Source organism: Peromyscus leucopus, chromosome X (genome assembly GCF_004664715.2).
Source record: "Peromyscus leucopus breed LL Stock chromosome X, UCI_PerLeu_2.1, whole genome shotgun sequence".
NCBI lineage: Eukaryota > Metazoa > Chordata > Mammalia > Rodentia > Cricetidae > Peromyscus > Peromyscus leucopus.
The window spans coordinates 7,673,998-7,695,997 of NC_051083.1; the positions used below are offsets into that span (position 1 = coordinate 7,673,998).

At 37.4% G+C, this 22,000-nt stretch overlaps 1 protein-coding gene across 1 annotated transcript in view; it reads left to right on the top strand.

Annotated features, from left to right (window-relative positions):
- Dipk2b (divergent protein kinase domain 2B) overlaps nt 1–22,000 on the top strand; it is a 44,399-nt gene that overhangs the window by 9,831 nt on the left and 12,568 nt on the right. Inside the window, exons 2-4 of the mRNA XM_037199249.1 lie at nt 527–714; nt 1,758–1,917; nt 21,357–21,557. Of these exons, the coding sequence (XP_037055144.1) occupies nt 527–714; nt 1,758–1,917; nt 21,357–21,557 (549 nt within the window). The remainder of the gene's footprint in view (nt 1–526; nt 715–1,757; nt 1,918–21,356; nt 21,558–22,000) is intronic.

A 22,000-nucleotide genomic window follows, 5' to 3' on the forward strand; every position in this document is an offset into this window, starting at 1 on the left:
ATTTACTATTATTGCCAATTTCCTCATCTGTAAAATAATCAGATTACAAGCATTCATTCTACAGGTGTATTTTGAGGTTTGAGTAAGCACTAGGCACTATGACATCATCTGGCAATGCAAATATGAACCAGTCTTTGTATATAAAGAGCTCAGTCTATGGGGAAAGGCACGCATTTGTATGTGGTCTTCTGTGATGAATTCTGTCATAGAGACATACAAGGAAAATAGTGATCACTTGAACACTATCCAAAACTAAGTTTTGGATTTAAAATTAACTGGCATTTATTAAATTTTTAAATTAAATTTTATCAGACTTTTATACTATTCCTTTCAGTCACTCCCCTAAATATGACTGCTACCGTGTTTTGGGATTTGGTGCAATGTAAACATTTTCAGTCTCAGTCTCCCCTCCTCCCATGTTTTTAACTGTCTATAGTTCTGTTAAAGTAAAAGTCCATGATTACACAGAAGCACTACAATAAACACACCATCTCTATTGACTCCAGTTTTCATTTGTTTAAAACAGGTGGAGGTTTTTGATCTGCTTTTTGTCACTAATGAGAGTAATTCTCGAAAGACCTACATAGTACATTGCCAAGATTGTGCACGAAAAACAAGTGGAAATCTGGAAAATTTTGTGGTGCTAGAACAGTATAAAATGGAGGACCTGATGCAAGTCTATGACCAATTTACATTAGTAAGTGCAATCAACATGTGAGTACATTAGCTGGGTTGGGAGGCAGTAGTGTTTGTTCTGCCACCTGGTAAATGGGAGGTAATGAAATGTGTAGATTTTCCTTTGGCTCAAGATACTGCATGAGGGAGGGTATTTTATATTGGTTCTATCACCTTCTCTTCCAAGTATTTATTCCCATAAAATTGACATACCATTTTTGATTTGCCTCTTGGAAAGACTAACCAAAAAAATTATTTTTAAAACTGTATGCTTTACAACACTATCATGATTTTCATATCGTTTCATTTTGAGAATGATTGTTTACATAGTTAGTGCCCACAAAGTGAATCAGTGAGTGTGCTTTGAATATACTTCTCTCTTTTTAGGGCTAATTGAATTTTGTTTAAATTGTGTACTAGCAGATGTTTTTAGCTCATGGGAGTATTTGAATAGCATTTAACTTCCTGGCATGTGGTATACCTTATGAAATTCAAGTGTACTCACAAATCACAAAGTTTTTCATTGCAAGCAGCAGGTGCTTATGGGAAGCATTTCACACAAAGCAGATCTTAATAGAACTATAGACATAATTTATGAATTTTTCTTTTCTTCCAATATTTTCCACATATTTAATAAAAACCTAACTTGTGAAGTTTAGTTCCTGTTATTTTCATTTGGATGGTCTTCAAGATCACTTCAAGAAAAAGAAAATTACTTGGAATTTACTAAAAGAGTATATTACCTGCCTAAGATAGATCCCGGAAGGCAGTTACTGGTAAAATTGTAGTTCATTTGTTAAATGTTTTTGTAAAGCCCTGTCAAAGAAAGCAATATACGTGGTAAACTAATTTTCCAAGAGCTTTTGGAGGCACGGTGAAATAAAGGTGGTCTTTAGAAAAAGTGGCCAGGTAGGAGAGATCATAAGGAAGTTGTACTGTTACACTGTGTAGCAAGGCTGTTGACCTTTAACAGAGAATGATTTCTTCTAATCTCATAAACCAACTGTATATTTGTAGCTATGATCCAAGAAGCACAACAATGAAGAATACACCAAAATAGTCTGCCTTGCTTTTATTTTCAGGCTCCTCCATTACCATCCGCCTCATCTTGATATTGTTTCCATGGACATTGAACATGAGACCTTTTCTGCTATTCAGGACGTAACCCAGTTCTGCACCACTGGTCTTTGTAGCTATCTCGTAAGGCTGCTGGCTAAAAACTGTGTCTATGCAACCTTCCAAGTATGGAGTGTTAACCAACTGGACAGGGAGAGAGTACTGCTCCTACGTCAGGACTCTCAAAAAAGCTAATCAGCTGAACTTCAGAAAAAAATAAAATAATTCATGTTTTGTATATATCTGACAAAACTGGCAACATCATACAGACTACTGACTTGAAGACAACCTCTTTTATATTTCTGTATTCTGGGCTGATGAATTTGTTTTCATCTATCTTTTCCCTTTCAGTATTTTCTTGAAAAAAAAAAACAAAAAAAAAACAAAACAAACAAACAAACAAAAAAAAAAAACTACTAGCCTAGCTAGTCATTTCTTTGTAAGTTAGTTTAGCAATTTTAAGTCTATCTTTGGTCCACTTTTTTTTAATGTGAAAAGTTAAGTAAGAAACTTTTTTACTGCTTTTATGTTTTTCTGTCTGTTTTGAAACCATGATGGTTATACTTTTGGTTCTTAAATAAAACATTTAAAAAAAATTAACAGCCAAGTCACAAAGATAATGGGTTGCACATAGACTAAGAAATAAACTTCAGATTTGTGATTTTTGTTTCTAATCTTTATGTAAATTTACACTATTTATAAATACATATTTATTGCTTGAAAATATTTGTGAATGGAATGCTGTTATTTTTTCCAGATTTACCTGCCATTGAAATTTTAAGGAGTTCTGTAATTTCAAACACTACTCCTATTACATTTTCTATGTGTAAATAAAACTGCTTAGCATTGTACAGAAACTTTTATTAAAATTGTTTAATGTTTAAAGAATTTTCTATTGTTTGAGTTTTAAAAAGAATTTATGTATAGTGCCCAATTTTGTTCACTTTTCAAATCTGATTATATATATTTTATATATACTTATGTCTGTATATATAATATATATAGAAAATCTAGATATATATGTATAAAGATTTAGAACTTAAATTTTTCTTGTTTTAAGTTTCACATCTATGGTAGATTTTTGAGGTGTCTACTGTAAAGTATTGCTTACAAAAAGTATGATTATTTTTAAAGAAATATATATGGTATGTATCTTCAAGACCTAAAATGTCAGACTGGTTTATTGTTCAATTGCAACTACTGCAATTACAGACAAATAAAAAAATTCTGCCAAAATGTAGTATAATAGAAAACAAATAGTGATTGAACTTAAAACTTTAAAGGGAGTTAATACAGGCTTGCCAAATCCTATATATTACTCAGCATTTTATATGGGGAAAGAAACATTCCAGGATGAAGGGCCCTGTTTTAGAATGCAAATGTAGTAAGAGGCTTATTTTTAATATTAGGCAATTTGAAATCTTATGCCTTTCTGTATGCTTGACAGTGGAGTGGTTGACTACAAATTCCATATCACCAGTAAAATATATTAGGCTATATTAGCATTCACAAATTACTCCAAATTAATGCTAGGATTTCATTTCATAATAATAGTAATAATGGCACCTTGCATTTGTACCTCCATTTTCTGAAGTACTTGGGACACATTTTCTTTTTATAATACAGTTTTAAAGAATTTTCCACAAAGTTAGGGAATAAACAGAATGCTGTAAGTAAAGGGAGGGGGGTGAGTGGGTGGGTTAGTTGGTTAGTTTATATAACTGAAGAGAATCTCTAGTCCTATCTGTTAAAATGCCATACTGAATACATTATCTTTTCAGAAAGTTTTTGGAGTTTGTCTTCTTAGGAACAATTTAAGGACTGAAAGCATAGAGATGTTTCATTCAGTTGTTTACTAACTTAGTAAAACATTGTTTTGTTGGCATTCATTTTTTATTTATAACTTCAGAAGGAATAATTCCAAATCATTTATGTGAGTACTGATCAGTATGTTTAACCACAAATAGTTTAAATGGTTACTTTGTGAAAACCACCTATCCAGAAAGTTTCCAGAGTGAAACAAGCTAAATGTTCTGTGAAAAAAAATTGTAAGCTAACCTTAAAGGGGCAAAGCTACATGCTACTGTTCTTACTCTGTTCTCGTTTTTCTTACTGACATATCTTCTGTGTGATTTTGTTAAGATTAATTTATTATCAAGATGCATATGTTGTCTTACATTTTATACAGGAGAGATTTTATGTAATCCACATTTAATAAATATATCAGATTAATACTTGCTAGGAACTTAGTCTTTCAATAAGTAGAGAAGAATAGGGAGTAGAAATCAAATCAATGTTATTCTCAAATAGTTGAGTGAAGTTCTTTGTAAACAGCTTTACTTCAATTAACAGCCTTTATGGTTTGCATTTTTCAAGTTTTAGAAGATAGGATAGTTTTGTTTTCTTTACTGCTTGTTTAGGTAAGTCGATTAAGTCACACACTGTCTTGATGGCTTAATGATGAAACAAATATGCATCATACGCTGTTAAGAAAAAGAAGCTTACCTCAGAATGCATTACAAAGCAGATGTTAAATCTGAGTGGCAACAAATTTTTTTTCTCATTGGCACTAATTAAAAAAGATAATGTACATCAATATAGCAATTCAGTTTACTTAACCTAAGTTAAATCAGTGCAAAATTCTGGGTGGTGCATTTTGTAATAAAACCTAAGTCATTTTTCTAAAGTAACAAATTGATAATTAGGACCCTTCAGAGTACTAGTAATTGACCAACCAAAATTGAGGATCAAGTAATGTTAGTAGCTTAACTCAAATGAGGTGTCTCCTAGGAATGAAATACTAATTTTTTTAATGTGTGTCTGATGGGGGAGCAATACACATGTGCCATGCCATAAAGTTATGTGGATTTTCATTAATTCCACATATCTGTCCTTTATATGAGTAAGATGTGATTCCTGCTTTCTAGCCTTTAACATACATCTAGGAAGAGAGGTTCATACAAATATATCCTTGGAAACAGGAAATATCATGTAGCAGGAGTGACATTGGGGCATGCATTTCAGCAATATTACACCTAACAGGGCAAGATGATTTGTGAATTCCAAGTGTTGCGCTGAGGTTAAAGGAATGCAAAAGACAGTTTGAAAAGAGGGAAGGACCTAACATTGGAAAGCTGTTCCTGCCATATGAGATGTGTGTATTTCATCTTGCAGTTAATATGAAACCTAGCAATTGAATGATTGGGTCTGAAATTAAGGAGTGACCTGGACCACAAGTATAGCTGAATATCCTTTGAGGTGGTGCTAAAGAACAGTAAGACAATACAGGAACTGTTAGATCAGAAAACAGGTGGGTCAAATCCAATACAAATATCAGCACATAAAGCAAACTGCAAAGGGGCAAAAAGCTTAAGGTAACGAGTTAGGCTATAGCTTTTTGAAAAAATAACCATACCATGCATCCAAGATAAGGATTCACCAGATGCCTTTGGGTTGCCATTTGATTGTTGATATTTACCAGAGCTACTGGAAGTGAAACTTGATTGCTGGGAAAGCTATTAATTTTTCGAGATATGAATGAGATTTGGCCTTTCTAGGACCTCCAGATAAGAAATTGTGTTGTTACTCTTTGGTGACTGGCAGATCACCAGTCTCAGAACCATAAATAGGGCTGGTGACGTCAGGAAAGGAAGAGCGCTAGTCACAAAGCCTGCAACCTGAGTTTGATCCACAGAACTCAAAATGGAAAGAGAACAGATTCCCTCAAGTTACTCTCTGATGTGTGTGTGCGCGTGTGCTTGCACACACGTATGCATATATGCGTGCTGCCTAACCTGTGTGATGTTTTGTTTTTAAAAAATTGAATAGTAAAATGAGAATGATACTGTCGTGGCTTCAGTATTTCTCCTATGGACTTGTGCTTGCTTAGTACTTCCCTCCATTTAGCCCTGAATTAAATACTGTTATAACATCATCTTTACATATAAGTAAATTGAGTCAAATGGAGATCATGTAATTTGCGTTAAGAATAGTGGTTATTTAGTGGTGAAGCAAAAGTACCACTTTGTAGTTCCATTCCAGATTGTAGTTCTTACCTAGAGAACTAGGACTCACTTAATGCTTAGTTCACCATTGTGTTTGTAGTAAGGACCTTTCCTGTTTGAATTTTTTTTAACCAAGATCAAGATGTCTTTAAACTTGGTAGCCTATAATTAAGTTGACCATATCTTATTATAGTCCAAAGCAGATTGAAAGAGAGCACTATTAATAATTGGGCTGGGCAACAACTATAAAATGGAACTTCCCTGGATAAACCCAAGGATGTATGACCTATTACATTAAGTGATTAAACATTTTAATACCAAACAGATTCCTAATGAACATAAAGACTATTATAAGATTCATAACTGTGTTTGAGATCAAATAAAGGTTTAATTGACTGGAGAGGTTAACAGCATGTATTGCCCTTCCAGAGGACCCAGGTTCAATTCCCAGCACCCACAGAAGGCAGCTCACAACTGCCTGTAACTCCATCCAGGTCCAGTAGATCTGATGTCCTCTTCAGGAGTCCACAATTACATGTATTCACATATGACCCCACACATACACATACAATTTAAATATAAAAATAGCATTTTAAAAGTGTTTAAATGAAGCAATACTCCAAAATTTACTTGCCTTCAAAAATGCATGAGTACAATATATTTTAAAAGGGAGAAAAGAGAAAGTGAGTGCACTGATTTGGAGGCTTGTAGTTTTAGTTAAGGATTGATTGTGGTGCTCTATAGTTTGGAGTGTATATATAATAATACATTTGGCAGAATAAAAATGTTATCCTTAGAGAATTTGATACTAATGATTTCATTATCTTTCATTAAAGGTATTCATTTGATTGGACATTTAAGATGGTTATACACAGAAGTCTATTGAATAAATATGGAAGTCAGGGCTGGAGAAGGTTCAACAGTTCATGTGCTGTTCTTACAGAGGATGCAAGTGCAGGTCTAATACCCACATACACAAACATTTTAAATAAATAAATAAATGGAAGTCAGGATTAAATTCTATGATCTCTAGTTACTAAGGTTTTCTGGATGAAGATATTTAGAATATGGAGTGGGAGAAAAGTTCAAATCCATAAGTAATATTGATGCAAAAAGACTATCCAAGATTTGATAGTACAAGAGCAGTATACAGATTCTAGGTGGTGTGTGTGTGTGTGTGTGTGTGTGTGTGTGTGTGTGTGTGTGTGTTGCACACATTGAGGCCTTCTTAATCATTTTCTGCCTTATTGCCTTGAGACAGGGTCTTCTACTGAATTGCAAGGTTGCTGTTTTGGCTACATTGGCCAGCAAACTTTCATGATTTACCTTTCTCTGTCCCACAAAATGCTCTGGTTACCTGTCTTTATGTGAATGCAAAGGATTCAAATGCAGATTCCATGCTACCACTGCAAAAATTCATCCATTAAAACATCTCCCAGTCACCCTGAATGTTTCCTTTTTTTCTCCAGTATATTATGGTATGCATGCAGGTAATAGAATGGTTACTATAGTGAAGCATATTAACATCTATCTTTGTACATTGATTTAAAAGAGTAGCTAAAGATCTGTGTCCCTATTATGGTACCAGGTTATTAACTTTAGTTCATGTTATTCATTAGAATTTTAAATTTGTTTATCATGCATATCTGCTATTTTGTATCCTTTAACCTTTCCTACCTCCAACTTGTAGTCATTACTGATTGATTTATTCTCTGTGTATTAAAATATTGATCAGCCCGCTTATTATTCTACCATATGTCATACTAAATCAGATTGAGTTCATAGTACATGAATTAGAATTCTCCTAGATTTCACTCCATTTAGTTCTCCAGAAAAGGCCAGTGATCTACAAGAATATTCCATGAATCAGAGCCCAAAAAATCTCCTTGTATCATTTAGCTTAGCTGACATTTAACAGATGGTAGTTTATACCTGGTATTTTGTCATATCAAGAAGGACATTAGTCAGATATCTCACTTTATATTGTTACTAAGATAGCATAGGGCAAGGAAAATATCTCAGTATACTGCAGGTGCTTGCTGCACAAGGACAAAGATCTAAGTTTGGATACCTCATCACCTGCATAAAAGCCCAACAGAGTGGCACGTATCTTCTTCCAGCGATCAGTGAACTCCAGGTTCAGTGAGATACCTCCTTTGAAAAAATACGGTGGAGAACAATAAAGGAAGATAGTGGACACTGGCCTTTGGCATCCACATACACACTTTGGTACCAAGAGTACACACATGGAGATATATGCGTATTTGACAAATAAGGTGATTACTGGATGTTTCTACCATAATTTTTCTGAGTAATCTGTGGGGGTGATCTTTGTCACCACACAAATACTCTAGCAACAACATTTTATTTTAGATTTTAACCATTGATTCTGATCCTCCTGCTTCCACCTTCCAAATACTAGGATCACAGGCATATGTTACCATACCTAGCTAATATTTCCAAACTTGCCTTTGATATATATCTTTCCCTTACTGTTATGTGAAAAGTCTTTTTTCCTAATACTTTTTGATTTATCCTATAATAAACATCAAAAGTTCCAAGATGTGCTGCTTGGGTAAGACTGCAGGTTAGAGGTTTACTCTATTACTTACTGAATAAAGCAGAGTCAGGGTAACATTAAGATCAACCCATGTGAGTCTATTTAAGAAGTATTAGGAAAATTTATTAAGGTAAATTGAGGGAATACACTCATGAACACAGAACGGAGTAGACAGCTGAAGTCATCCTCTGATCTGACAGGGAGTGAAACCACCTCTCAGGCAGGAGCAGCAAGAAAGGGCATGTGACCTCTTTTTAAGAGATCATGTATAATAGCAGGAAGCACTGCCTCCTTCAGGCTCTATAGCCCAAGGTCATTGGCTGAGCAAATACCACTACATTTCCCCTTTTTGTCTAAATAAAGTTCTAAACTTAATGCAAACTATTTACAATAAGAATGATTATCAAGTATTGTCCAGGAAAAACAAAGGGCAATAATATAAACAAAAGTGAAACTACAACCAATAAGAATAACATCAAACAAGAAAGACATGCTAAATATCCAGAAATGTCCAGAACATAGGTAAATGACAAATTACCAAGATTACTCCAATAACTGTCCTATCTTGAAGATTCCAACTCTAGTACTAATATGTCTAGCTAAGCCACGAGAAGATTGTAACTGTACTTATCTAGTTTTCAACTTTATCAAAGACCTGAGAAGTAAAATAATACCTGAGAAAACGAAACATGCAAGCAAGCAATTTCCAAAAATTCTTGTGAGAATAGACAGAGACAGCTGGCAGCCTGGATAGTCACCTAAAGTTTCTTAGCATCATTGGGGCATCCAATTTGGCTACAGGCCTAGAATACCTGACAGACCATTTTCATGAGCAGGAATTTTTTTTGTTTGTTTTTTTCGAGACAGGGTTTCTCTGTAGCTTTGTGCCTTTCCTGGAACTCACTTTGTAGACCAGGCTGGTCTTGAACTCACAGAGATCCACCTGCTGGAATAAAGGTGTGCGCCACCACCACCTGGCATAAGCAGGAATTTTGAAAGACCATCTTACCCTGTCTTGGCAGAGTTCAGTAGTCGCTTTTCCTTGTGTCCTGCTTGTCTGGAAAGAACAGCATTCATACTGTCAGCAGTTGAGGCAAGGGTAGTTCTTTGCCCAGCAGGCCATTTTGTGCCAAGAAGAAGACAAACTTGCGAACAGAAATGTCTTAGAAGCCCAACATCCTCTCAGGATCAGATCGGTGCTGCCAGGAGCAATCGTGTCTCATGTCAACAGAATTCTAAGTTATTGAAACATTTAAATACCATATTCTCTAGGTCAATGAAGTGTTTGAAGATTACCTATCCATCTAACATAGCTTTCTGTAAATCTGGAGAACCTAACTAACATAACTATAGAAATGACAAGCATGGGTGACTATAGTTCTATAAGTCTTATCTACTTAAATAACCTAAAGAATAAGGCCTCACATTAACAAGATAAACAGTCTGTAAGCAGATGTACCGTATAAAGGCCAATGACCTCAAAATTGTGACAATACACAAAATACCTTAAACAGAGGTAGAACATACATACCATATGATAAATATAACACTACATTTGTATAAATATAGAAAATATTTCAAACAGGAGTAGGAATATGTGTACAATACAACAAATATTGTTTTGTATTTCTATCAACATACAAATTATTTTAAATAGGAATATAATAATTTACATTTGTATCAATACACAAGAATCCATCAGAGCCCCTGCAATCTCCACACCTTGCCCCCACGCCCATCTGCCCGAGACCCCAGCCACTTCCTGAGACTTAGAGACAGAGCCCCAGCTCCCATCCTGCCACTGATTTCCTTCTGGACCAGAGAGGTGAGTATCCAGGCCCAGCCCAGACCCCATCCCTGGCACCAGCCACTCCAGGAAGACCTGCCCAACTTGGCCCCAGGTTCTGGCCACCGGGCAGGTCCCCTTCTAGCTCCACCGGGAAGGATCCCCTTATCCAAGCCCCGGCAGCCCCTGCAATCTCCACGCCCTGCCCCCACGGCCATCTGCCTGAGACCCCAGTCACTTTCTGGGACTTAGAGACTGGCCCCCAGCTCTCATCCTGCCTGGACTTCCCTTCTGGACCAGAGAGGGCTCCCATCCTCCCTGGACTTCCCTTCTGGACAAGAGCGCACATCCTGCCCCAGACTTCCCGTCCAGATAAGAGCTTCCATCCTGCCCCGGAGTTCCCATTTGGACAAGAGAGCTCCCATCTGGACAAGAGAGAGAGACTTCCTGAATCTGTCAGCTCTGTCTGAACCAAGTGCGCTGATAAGACCAAGAACAAACCACAAGGAGATGGGCAGACATCAAGGCAGAAGTACATACAACAAAATGAAGAGCAATACAGCATCACCAGAACCTAGCCCGCCTCCAACATCTAGACCTGAACATCAAAAATTGGAAGAAGCAGAAGAAAACAGCCTTATGAATAGCATCATGAAGAACTTAGAGGCTTATGTAGTGGAAAAGACAAAAAAATGGGAAGAACACTGTAAACAACTAGAGGGAAGGGCAAATAAATTAGAAGAAAACAATAAAGTCCTGGAAGAAAACAATAAAGTCCTGGAAGAAAACAATAAAGTACTGAAAGAAAACCATGAAAAAGCAATGAAACAAATAAAGGAAACAGTCCAAGACCTGAAAAGGGAAATAGAAAAAATGAAGAAGACACAAACAGAGGGAATGCTGGAAATAGAAAATCTGAGTAAAAGATCGGGAACTTCAGATGGAAGTATAACCAACAGAATGCAAGAGATGGAAGAGAGGATCTCCGGTATTGAAGATACAGTAGAAGAAATAGTTTCATCAGTCAAAGAAAACACTAAAGCCAACAAAGTCTTGAATCAAAATGTCCAAGAAATTTGGGACACCATGAAAAGACCAAACCTACGAATTATAGGGATAGAAGAAGATGAAGAATACCAACTCAAAGGCACAGAGAATATATTCAACAAAATCATAGAAGAAAACTTTCCCAACTTAAAGAATGAAATGCCTATGAAGATACAAGAAGCCTACAGAACACCAGACTAGACCCCTCAAAAAATCCCCTCGACACATAATAATTAAACAACTAAATATACAGAATAAAGAAAGAATATTAAGAGCAGCAAAGGAAAAAGGCCAAGTGACCTATAAAGGTAAACCCATCAGAATAACACCCGATTTCTCAATGGAGACTTTGAAAGCCAGAAGGACCTGGACAGATGTAATGCGGACACTAAGAGACCATGCCCAGACTAATATGCCCAGCAAAACTTTCAATCATCATAGACCGAATGAACAAGACATTCCAAGACAAAGCCAGATTTAAACAATACTTATCCACAAACCCAGCCCTACAGAAAGCACTAGAAGGAAAATTCCAACCGAAGGAAGTCAGATACACACTCGAAAACACAGGCATAGATAAAGCCACAGCAGTAAACCCCAAAGAAGAGAAGTACACACACGCTACCACCAAAAAAAACAGGGATGAACAATCACTGGTCATTAATATCCTTTAATATCAATGGACTTAATTCATCTATAAAAAGACATAGGCTTACAGAATGGATACGAAAGCAAGACCCATCTTTCTGCTGCATACAAGAAACACATCTCAAATTCAAAGACAGACACTACCTAAGAATAAAATGCTGGGAAAAGACTTTCCAATCAAATGGTCTTAAGAAACAAGCGGGTGTATCCTGATATCCTGATATCCAACAAAATAGACTTCAAACTAAAATCAATCAAAAGAGATCAAGAAGGGCATTACATACTCATCACAGTAAAGATGCACCAAGATGAAGTTTCAATTCTGAACATTTATGCCCCAAACACAAGGATACCCACATATGTAAAAGAAACATTACTAAAGCTTAAACCACATGTAAAACCCCACACATTAATAGTGGGAGATCTCAACACCCCACTTTCACCACTGGACAGATCTCCCAAATCGAAACTTAACAGAGAAATAAAGGACTTAACTGATGTCATAACCCAACTGGACCTAATAGATATCTATAGAACATTCCATCCTAACAAAAAAGAATATACCTTCTTCTCAGCACCCCATGGAACTTTCTCTAAAATCGACCACATACTTGGCCACAAAGCAAACCTCAACAGATACAAAACAATTGGAATAACCTCCTGTGTTCTATCAGACCACCATGGTTTAAAGTTAGATTTCAACAACAACAAAAACTACAGAAAACCTACAATCTCATGAAAACTGAATAATGCTCAACTGAATCACCAATGGGTTAAGGAAGAAATAAAGAAAGAAATTAAAGACTTTCTAGAGATCAATGAAAATGAAGACACTACATACCCAAACTTATGGGACACTATGAAAGCAGTGCTAAGAGGGAAATTCATAGCACTAAATGCCCACATAAAGAAGTTGGAGAAATCTCACACTAGTGACTTAACAGCACACCTGAAAGCTCTAGAACAAGAAGAAGCAAAGTCTCCCAGGAAGAATAGACGCCAGGAAATTATCAAAGTGAGAGGTGAAATTAATAAAATAGAAACTAAGTGAATAATAACAAAAATTAATGAAGAGTTGGTTCTTTGAGAAAATCAACAAGATAGACAAGCCCTTATCCAAACTAACCAAAAAACAGAGAGAGAGAGAATCCAAATCAACAAAATCAGAAATGAAAAGGGGGACATAACAGACATTGAGGAAATCCAGAGAATTATCAGGTCATATTTCAAAAACTTCTACTCCACAAAACTGAAAAACCTAAAAGAAATGGACAATTTTCTGGATAGGTACCACATACCTAAGTTAAATCAAGACCAGATAAACTATTTAAATAGTCCAATAACCCCTAGGGAAATAGAAACAGTCATTAAAAGTCTCCCAACCAAAAAAAGCCCAGGACCAGATGGTTTCAGCGCCGAATTCTACCAGATCTTCAAAGAAGAGTTAATACCAATACTCTCTAAATTGTTCCACATAATAGAAACAGAAGGAACATTACCAAACTCCTTTTATGAGGCTACAATTACCCTGATTCCTAAACTAAACAAGGATACAACAAAGAAAGAGAACTACAGACTGATCTCCCTCATGAACATTGATGCAAAAATACTCAATAAAATACTGGCAAACAGACTCCAAGAACACATCAGAACAACTATCCACCATGATCAAGCATGCTTCATCCCAGGGATGCAAAGGTGGTTCAACATACGAAAGTCCATCAATGTAATACAGCATATAAACAAACTCAAAGAAAAAAAAAAACCACATGATCATCTCACTAGATGCAGAAAAGGCATTTGACAAAATCCAACACCCCTTCATGCTAAAAGTCTTGGAGCGATCAGGAATACAGAGAACATACCTAAACATAATAAAGGCAATTTACAGCAAGCCAAGAGCCAGCATCAAATTAAATGGAGAGAAACTCAAAGCAATTCCACTAAAATCAGGAACAAGGCAAGGCTGTCCACTCTCCCCATACTTATTCAATATAGTACTTGAATTTCTAGCCAGAGCAATAAGACAACATAAGGAGATTAAGGGGATACAAATTGGAAAGGAAGAAGTCAAGCTTTCTCTATTTGCAGATGACATGATAGTATACTTGAGTGACCCCAAAGATTCCACCCAGGAACTGATAAAGCTTATAAACACCTTCAGCAACATAGCAGGATACAAGTTCAACTCAAAAAAATCAATAGTCTTCCTATATACAATGGACAAAGAAGCTGAGAAGGAAATCAGAGATACATCACCCTTTACAATAGCCACAAATGACATAAAATTCCTTGGGGTAACACTAACCAAGCAAGTGAAGGACTTATATGACAAGAACTTTAAGTCCCTGAAAAAAGAAATTGAAGATGTCAGAAAATGGAAAGATCTCCCATGCTCATGGATAGGCAGGACCAACATAGTAAAAATGGCAATTTTACCAAAAGCAATCTACAGATTCAATGCAATCCCCATCAAAATACCAACACAAGATGACACAGACCTGGAAAGAATAATACTCAACTTCATATGGAAAAACAAAAACCCAGGATAGCCAAAAGAATCCTGTACAATAAAACAACCTCTGGAGGCATCACAATCCCTGACTTCAAGCTCTACTATAGAGCTACAGTAATACAAATAGCTTGGTATTGGCATAAAAACCGACATGTGGACCAATGGAATCGAATTGAAGATCCTGACATTAACCCACACACCTATGAACATATAATTTTTGACAAAGAAGACAAAAGTGTACAATGGAAAAAGAAAGCATCTTCAACAAATGGTGCTGGCATAACTGGATATCAACGTGTAGAAGGCTGCAAATAGATCCATATCTGTCACCGTGCACAAAACTTAAGTCAAGTGGATCAAGGACCTCAACATAAATCCAGCTACTCTGAACCTGCTAGAAGAGAAAGTAGGAAGTAGTCTTGAACACATTGGCATAGGAGATCACTTCCTAAATATAACACCAGTAGCACAGACACTGAGAGAAACTATAAATCAATGAGACCTCTTGAAACTGAGAAGCTTTTGTAGAGCAAAGGATACAGTCAACAAGGCAAAGCGACAGCCTACAGAATGGGAAAAGTTCTTCACCAACCCCACATGTGACAGAGGACTGATATACAGAATATATAAGGAACTCAAGAAATTAGACATCAAAATGACCAACAGTCCAATTAAGAAATGGGCTATAGAACTAAACAGAGAATTCTCAACAGAGGAAACTCAAATGGCTGAAAGATATTTAAGGAATTGCTCAACATCCCTAATCATCAGGGAAATGCAAATCAAAACAACTCTGAGATACCACCTTACGCCTGTCAGAATGGCTAAGATCAAAAACACTGAAGACACTTTATGCTGGAGAGGATGTGGAACTAGAGGAACTCTCATCCACTGCTGGTGGGAACGCAAGCTTGTACAACCACTTTGGAAATCAATATGGCGCTTTCTTAGAAAATTGGGAATCAATCTCCCCCAAGATCCAGCTATACCACTCTTGGGCATATACCCAAGAAATGCTCAATCATACCACAAGAGCACTTGCTCAGCTATGTTCATATCAGCATTGTTTGTAATAGCCAAAACCTGGAAACAACCTAGATGCCCCTCAACTGAAGAATGGATAAATAAATTGTGGCACATATATACAATGGAATACTATTCAGCAGAGAAAAACAATGACATCATGAGTTTTGGCAGGCAAATGGATGGATTAGAAAAAATCATCCTGAGTGAGGTAACCCAGACTCAGAAAGACAAATATGGTATGTGCTCACTCATAGGAGGATACTAGATGTGGAACAAGGATGACTGGACTGCTACTCACATCACCAGTGAGGCTGCCTGGAAAACAGGACCCCAAGAAAGACACGAGGATCGCCCAATGATGGAGAAATGGCTGAGATCTACATAAACAACCTGGACTTGAGTGGGAGCAATGAAGGGCGAGGGTCAAGGGAAAGAGAGCGGGAGATCCCACCTGGATCAAGAACAGAGAGGGAGAACAAGGAATAGGAGACCATGGTAAATGAAGACCACATGAGAAAAGGAAGAAACAAAGTGCTAAAGAGGCCCACAGAAATCCACAAAGATACCCACACAAAAGACTGCTGGCAATGGCCGAGAGACAGCCAGGACTGACCTACTCTGGTGATGGGATGGCCAAACACCCTAATAGTTGTGCCAGAAACCCCATCCAAGTACTGAGGAATCTGGATGCAGAGATCCATGGCTAGGCCCTGGGTGGAGCGCCGGGAGTCTAATTAGTGAGAAAGAGGAGGGTTTATATGAGAGAGAATTGTTGAAACCAAGGTTGGATAAAGCACAGGGACAGACAAATAGCCAAACAAATGGAAACACATGAACTATGAACCAAAGGCTGAGGGCCCCCAACTGGATCAGGCCCTCTGAATAGGTGAGACAGTTGATTGGCTTGATCTGTTTGGGAGGCATCTAGGCAGTGCTACCAGGTCCTGGGCTCATTGCATGAGTTAGCTGTTTGAAACCTGGGAGTTATGCAGGGACGCTTGGCTCAATCTGGGAGGAGGGGACTGGACCTGCCTGGACTGAGTCTATCAGGTTGATCTCAGTCCTTAGGGAGGCCTTGCTTTGGAGGAGGTGGAAATGGGGGGTGGGGTGGGGGGAAGGGAGGGGGGCAGGAAGACGGAGAACAAGGGAATCTGTGGCTGTTATGTAGAACTGAATAGTATTGTAAAATAAAATAAAATAATAATAATAAAAAAGTAAAAAAACAAAAAACAAAAAAAAATCCATCAGTGCAAATTATCCAAGACTAATAGTTTGCTAAATCAGTTTACTAGTAGATACAACAATCTACCTAAATATACTATACCTATCTATTCCCCTTTTTCTTTTCTAAAGGAGAATACTGAGTCTAAAGTTTATTGTTCCACCCCCAACCCTATGGCTATCCATCCATAACCCTGAGAAAAATGAAACCTCTGGGAGAAGGGCATCATTTTTTTTTAGAATTGTGTCCTGCTGTTTAGTGTCAATGGTACCTTTGTAGGGTCCTGTAAGAAAGCTTAGATAGTTAGGTCTCAATAGGGCTAGCTGTAGGGCCTGCAGCTAGTCTCAGAGTAGTGCATAAGCTTGTCTGAGATTCTGGCTAGAGGTGTATTATGATGGACCATCTCATCTTAGAACTATCCTGAAGAGTTTTCAGTCCAAAGCTGATCATTGAGTAATATTCTTAGGTACAATGGCATCTTTCTGGATCAAGTAGAGTTGTTGTGGGGTCCTACCTTCCTTCAGGAGACTTCAGAGATTGCTATTGGAAAACTTGAAAATTATTAATATCAAAATGGAAAGTTTGAATCTTACAATAGACTTTTGATAACAATGGTCCTTAGATTATTGGTGTTCTTCTGTCTCACACCAGTTGGCTCTTGGATTTAGAGGAGAGAGCCACATTCCAACTCCATAGCCAGCTTGATTTGTAATTGAATCAGCACCACAACTATTCTAGAGTTAAAGAGATCCAGACTTAAGGCACTGAGATATTACCCTGTAGAGTATATTGATACTAATATGTCCTTCCTTCATTTCCAATCCCTAGAAATTGGACATCTACCTCTTGAAGAGGCATGGGTGTTTGACACTCCTGAGCAGAGTTGGATAGGGCTGGACAGAGTGGAAACCTGCCTCTCCTACAGGCTGCAAAGCCTGTCAGAGGCAAAGTATCTCCTAATACACAAAGAAGGATGCTTCTAACATTAATATGGCCTAAGGCTGACAGCATATACTTGACTGCCCATCCTTCAGACAAAGTACAGCACTATCCTTCATGGTGGGAACAGATAGGAACTATAATAGATTCTGTCTATGACCCTCTACCCCCTTAACACATACACCACCACCATGGTAGATTATAATATTAGATATCCCAAAAAGAAGCTTCTGCACTTCTTTTTCTTTTTACTATATTTTTATTCTTTTCAATATTTATCTTTCTTGCTTCTCCTCTCCATTTTCTTTATTTAACTTTGCTTTTTTCCTCTCACTGTCCCCTATTCTTAAAAAATAATTTATTTTTATGTGAAGTGTGTGTGTTTGTTGGAGTTCATGTGCACCACATATTAGCAACAGCCTGCGGAAGCAAAAAGACTTCAGAACCCCTGGAACTATAGTTGAAGATGGCTGTGAGCTGCCATGTGGATGCTGGGGGAACCATACTCAGGTCCTCCACAAGAGCAGTACATACTCTTAACTGTTGAATCATCTCTCTAGCCCCAACTGCCCCCTAATTTTACTTTTTAGTGTATGTTTGTAAAATTTTAAGTTTGTACTTAATTCTAAAAATTTGCCAGTTTTCTGTGGTTATTGGTTGATAGTGGTAGTTGCCTTTGCTTTATTTATTCTATTTCCATGTCTGATATATTTTGGTTGTGTAACAGGCCCCCAGACCTCAGTAGGCCCCCAGACTTTAGCACAATTGACTCTATACCACTCAGGCCATAAAACTCAGAACATAGACAGCAACACCTGCCAAAATGAAAATTAAGACCTAATCCATCAAAGTCCGTAGTTCTGGGAAAGTCTCTCAATGTATTAATCTTGCTTTTTGGATTCTGTAGTTCTGCTTCTGGCTGTTCTTGTTAACTGGGCTTTGTAACCTAGGACATGGTTTTGTGCTTAAAGTTCACCTCAAGAAAGGCTAGGGCTACACTGTCATCCCAAACACCCAATGTAGTCACTGGCCAGCTAACAAAGACTTTCTGTTGGCTTAAACCCATGTCCAACTATTTTCTGGTGAGTACCCCACAACAGTGGTGTTGTTGTTAGAGCGTTTGTTTTCTCCTTTCTGAGTAGTACTTTGTGTGAACCCTCAAGAGAAACCATCTCACCAAGATGATCCACATACAAAACCAGATATTCATCCAACACATATGCAAATTACAACATAGCAACACAAGAAATAGCAAAAAGCAGGGTCACAGGATTCCTCAAAAAGCTCACAACTCTCCAATGATTATATCCAAAGATACTGAACTACTTAAAATGCCAGACAAAAAAAATTCAAAAAAGTGTACTTTTAAAGCTGATCAGTGACCTCCAAGAGGATTCAAACAGATTAATGAAGTAGACAAAAAAGCTTACAAATGAAAAGCTCAACAAACCTAATAAAAAATGTTGATGTTTAGCAGTGGTTTTCAGCCTTCCTAATACTGTGACCCTTTAGATACAATTCCTCATGTTGTGGTGACCCCCAAACACAAAAATCATTTTTGTTGCCACTTCATAACTGTAATTTTGCTAGTGTTATGAATTGTGAATATCTGATATTCAGGGTGGTCTTAGACAACCCAGGTGAAAGGGTCGTTTGACCCTTAAGGGGTCATGACCCACATGTTGAAGACTGCTGATATAGAGCATCACTAATAGAGTAGACTAGGTAGAAAAAGGAATATCAGTATTTGAAGACAAGATGTATCAATTTATTACATATGAATAGCATGGGGGAGGACTATAAAGGCATAGAAAACCAATTCAATGAAATTGTACACAAAAATTTCTCAAATACAGGAAAGAAATGAACATCCAAGTACAGGAGGCATCTAGAACCCCAAATAGACATTCTGTGTTATGTTTAAAATGACAAAATAGAACAAAGAATACTGAAAACTACAAGAGAACAATGCCAAGTAACTTACATGTGAGAATTAGGAAACAAACAAACATTATTCAGTAATTTAAACTACTAAATCTTTAAGATAAAGAGGATGTAAGTATACACCTTTAAATAATAACCCTAAATGTGAATGCTCTTAACTCTCCAACTAACATGTACAAACTAATGAGATTAAAAACTATGATCTGACAAGTGGTGGTGGTACATGCCTTTAAGGAGGCAGAGGCAGGTGGATCCCTGTAAGTTTGAGGCCAACCTGGTCTACAGAATTCCAGGACAGCCAGGGCTACACAGAGAAACCCTGTCTCAAAAAAATTAAAGTAAAATAAAAACTATGATCCACCTGTTAGCAATTTCCAAGAAATTTGCCACATTGGCAAAGGCACAAACTGAAAAAAAACATGATGGAAAATTATATTCTAAATAACTGGAATCCAAAAGCAAACTTCAAGCCAAAATTAGATTTGTCTAAAGAAACTACTTGATACATATTAATAAAGGGAAAAGTCAATGAATAACATATAACAATTGTAAACATACATTCACCAAGCATTTTTTTGCACCTCATTTCATAAAACAGCAGCAACATAACACCACTAGACCAATTTTAGTACTTTACTTTCATCAGTACACAGATCATCCAGACTAGAAAATCAACAACAACAAACTTGATAATTAAGTGCACCATAAGTCAAACTAATTTAATAGACTTCTATGAAAAAAGTAAATTATTTCTTTTAAAATCAGACCAATCCCAGCACTTCGGAAGCAGAGGCAAGTAGATCTCTGTGAGTTCAAGACCAGCCTGGTCTACATAGCGAGTTCCAGGACAGCCAGAGCTACATAATACAGAATTATTATTCTGTTTCTCAAGAAACAGAATAATATAAAATAAAAATCAGGAGCAAAAAAAATTTGTTTCATTCTTTGAATTGTCAACAGTCATGTTCAATATGATGCTTGAAATTACAACCACAACAATAAAACAATAGAAATAATAAAAGGGATAAAAATAAGAAGTTGTTCTTATTTGCAAAAAGACGTTAAAGACTACCCTAGAAAATACTTAGACCTAACAAAAACTTTCAACAACTGCCCAAACTCTTCAGGGATGGTGTAGGGCCCTGGCCTCCTCCCATATTGAGTGAGCTGTTGCCTGCTTGCCGACCTTGACCAGATGTCCTCCCTATGCTAATTCCCTGCCAGTATCCACCCTCCTGAATGCTTAAGGGAAGTTCCTTGTTTGTGTATCCTGCATATTGGGTGTTAACAGTTTAGATTCAAGAATGTAGAACGTTCTGTAGCGAACTTCTGCCCTCTGGGGTTCTCCCATTGTGCCTGTATTTAAGGTTTCTTCCCTCTTTCAATAAACGGCATTCGCCCTTCTGCTGAGGCGAGTGACCTGCTGTCTTTGTCTCTGTTTTTCAATCCACAGCCCCTCGCTTGGACATGGTGAACGGGTGGTGGTAGCGTGGGCGTTATCACTACAAATGGAGGTCCCATCGAGATCCAAGAAAGAAGGAACAAGCTGATGGACACCCGGGTAAGGCTGGCCAGCAATTTAAAGAATAGAAAAGAGAAGAAAGGGTGAATTGATATGGGTGCAGCTAGCTCGCAGTTGCTCCTCGAGGAACAATTAATTGGATTGCTGAGGCAGCAAGGCACAATCATTAAGGGCAAGATGGCTAAAGATTTTGTTCAAATCCTCCAGCATGTTTGTCCTTGTTTTCTGGTCTCTGGAGGATTTAATATATCAGATGGGGAACAGGTTAAGATTGACTTACAAAAATATTCACATAAAGAAGGGCCTGATTACATATCCTTAGCTACTTTTTCTTTGTGGCGCTTGGTTAAAGATGCGTTGCTTAGTTAGTGATGATATTAAAGTTCAAGAACAATTAACTAAAGCTAAAGCTGTGTTAGAGGAGTCTCAGATAGAGGAGGCTCTCAGATCCCTTCAAACTTTAGGTGTTTCTGATTCGGCAGAGTCGTCTTCTGATTTGGCAGAGTCGTCTTCTGATTCTGCAAAGTCATCTTCAGAGGGTGATGATGTAGAAGTCAGATTAGAAAAAGATACTAGATGCTTAAGAGGGAAATCACAGAATTCTTACAAGGATAGACCTCCAGCCCATAACCCTAACTTTTGCAACATGGAGGTCCTTCCTTCTGTACCCATATAGGGGTTAACGGGGGGGGGGGGGTTTGCTTACCTGGCTATAGAGACTCAAAATGCTGAAGGTCAGATTCAAAGGGAACACAATCCCCTAGATTTTAAAAGCATCAAACAGCTTAAGGAAGCTGTAATGTCATATGGGCCCCATGCTCCTTTTACCACAGCTATACTTGGATCTTTTTCTCCCTTAAATTGTACCCCTAGCAATTGCATGCACTTGTGTCATGCTGCTCTCTCTGGGGGTGATTATTTAATTTGGAGGAGTGAGTTTCAAGAACATTGTCAAACTATAGCTAATAGAAATGCCACTGAAGGTTTTCCGGCTCA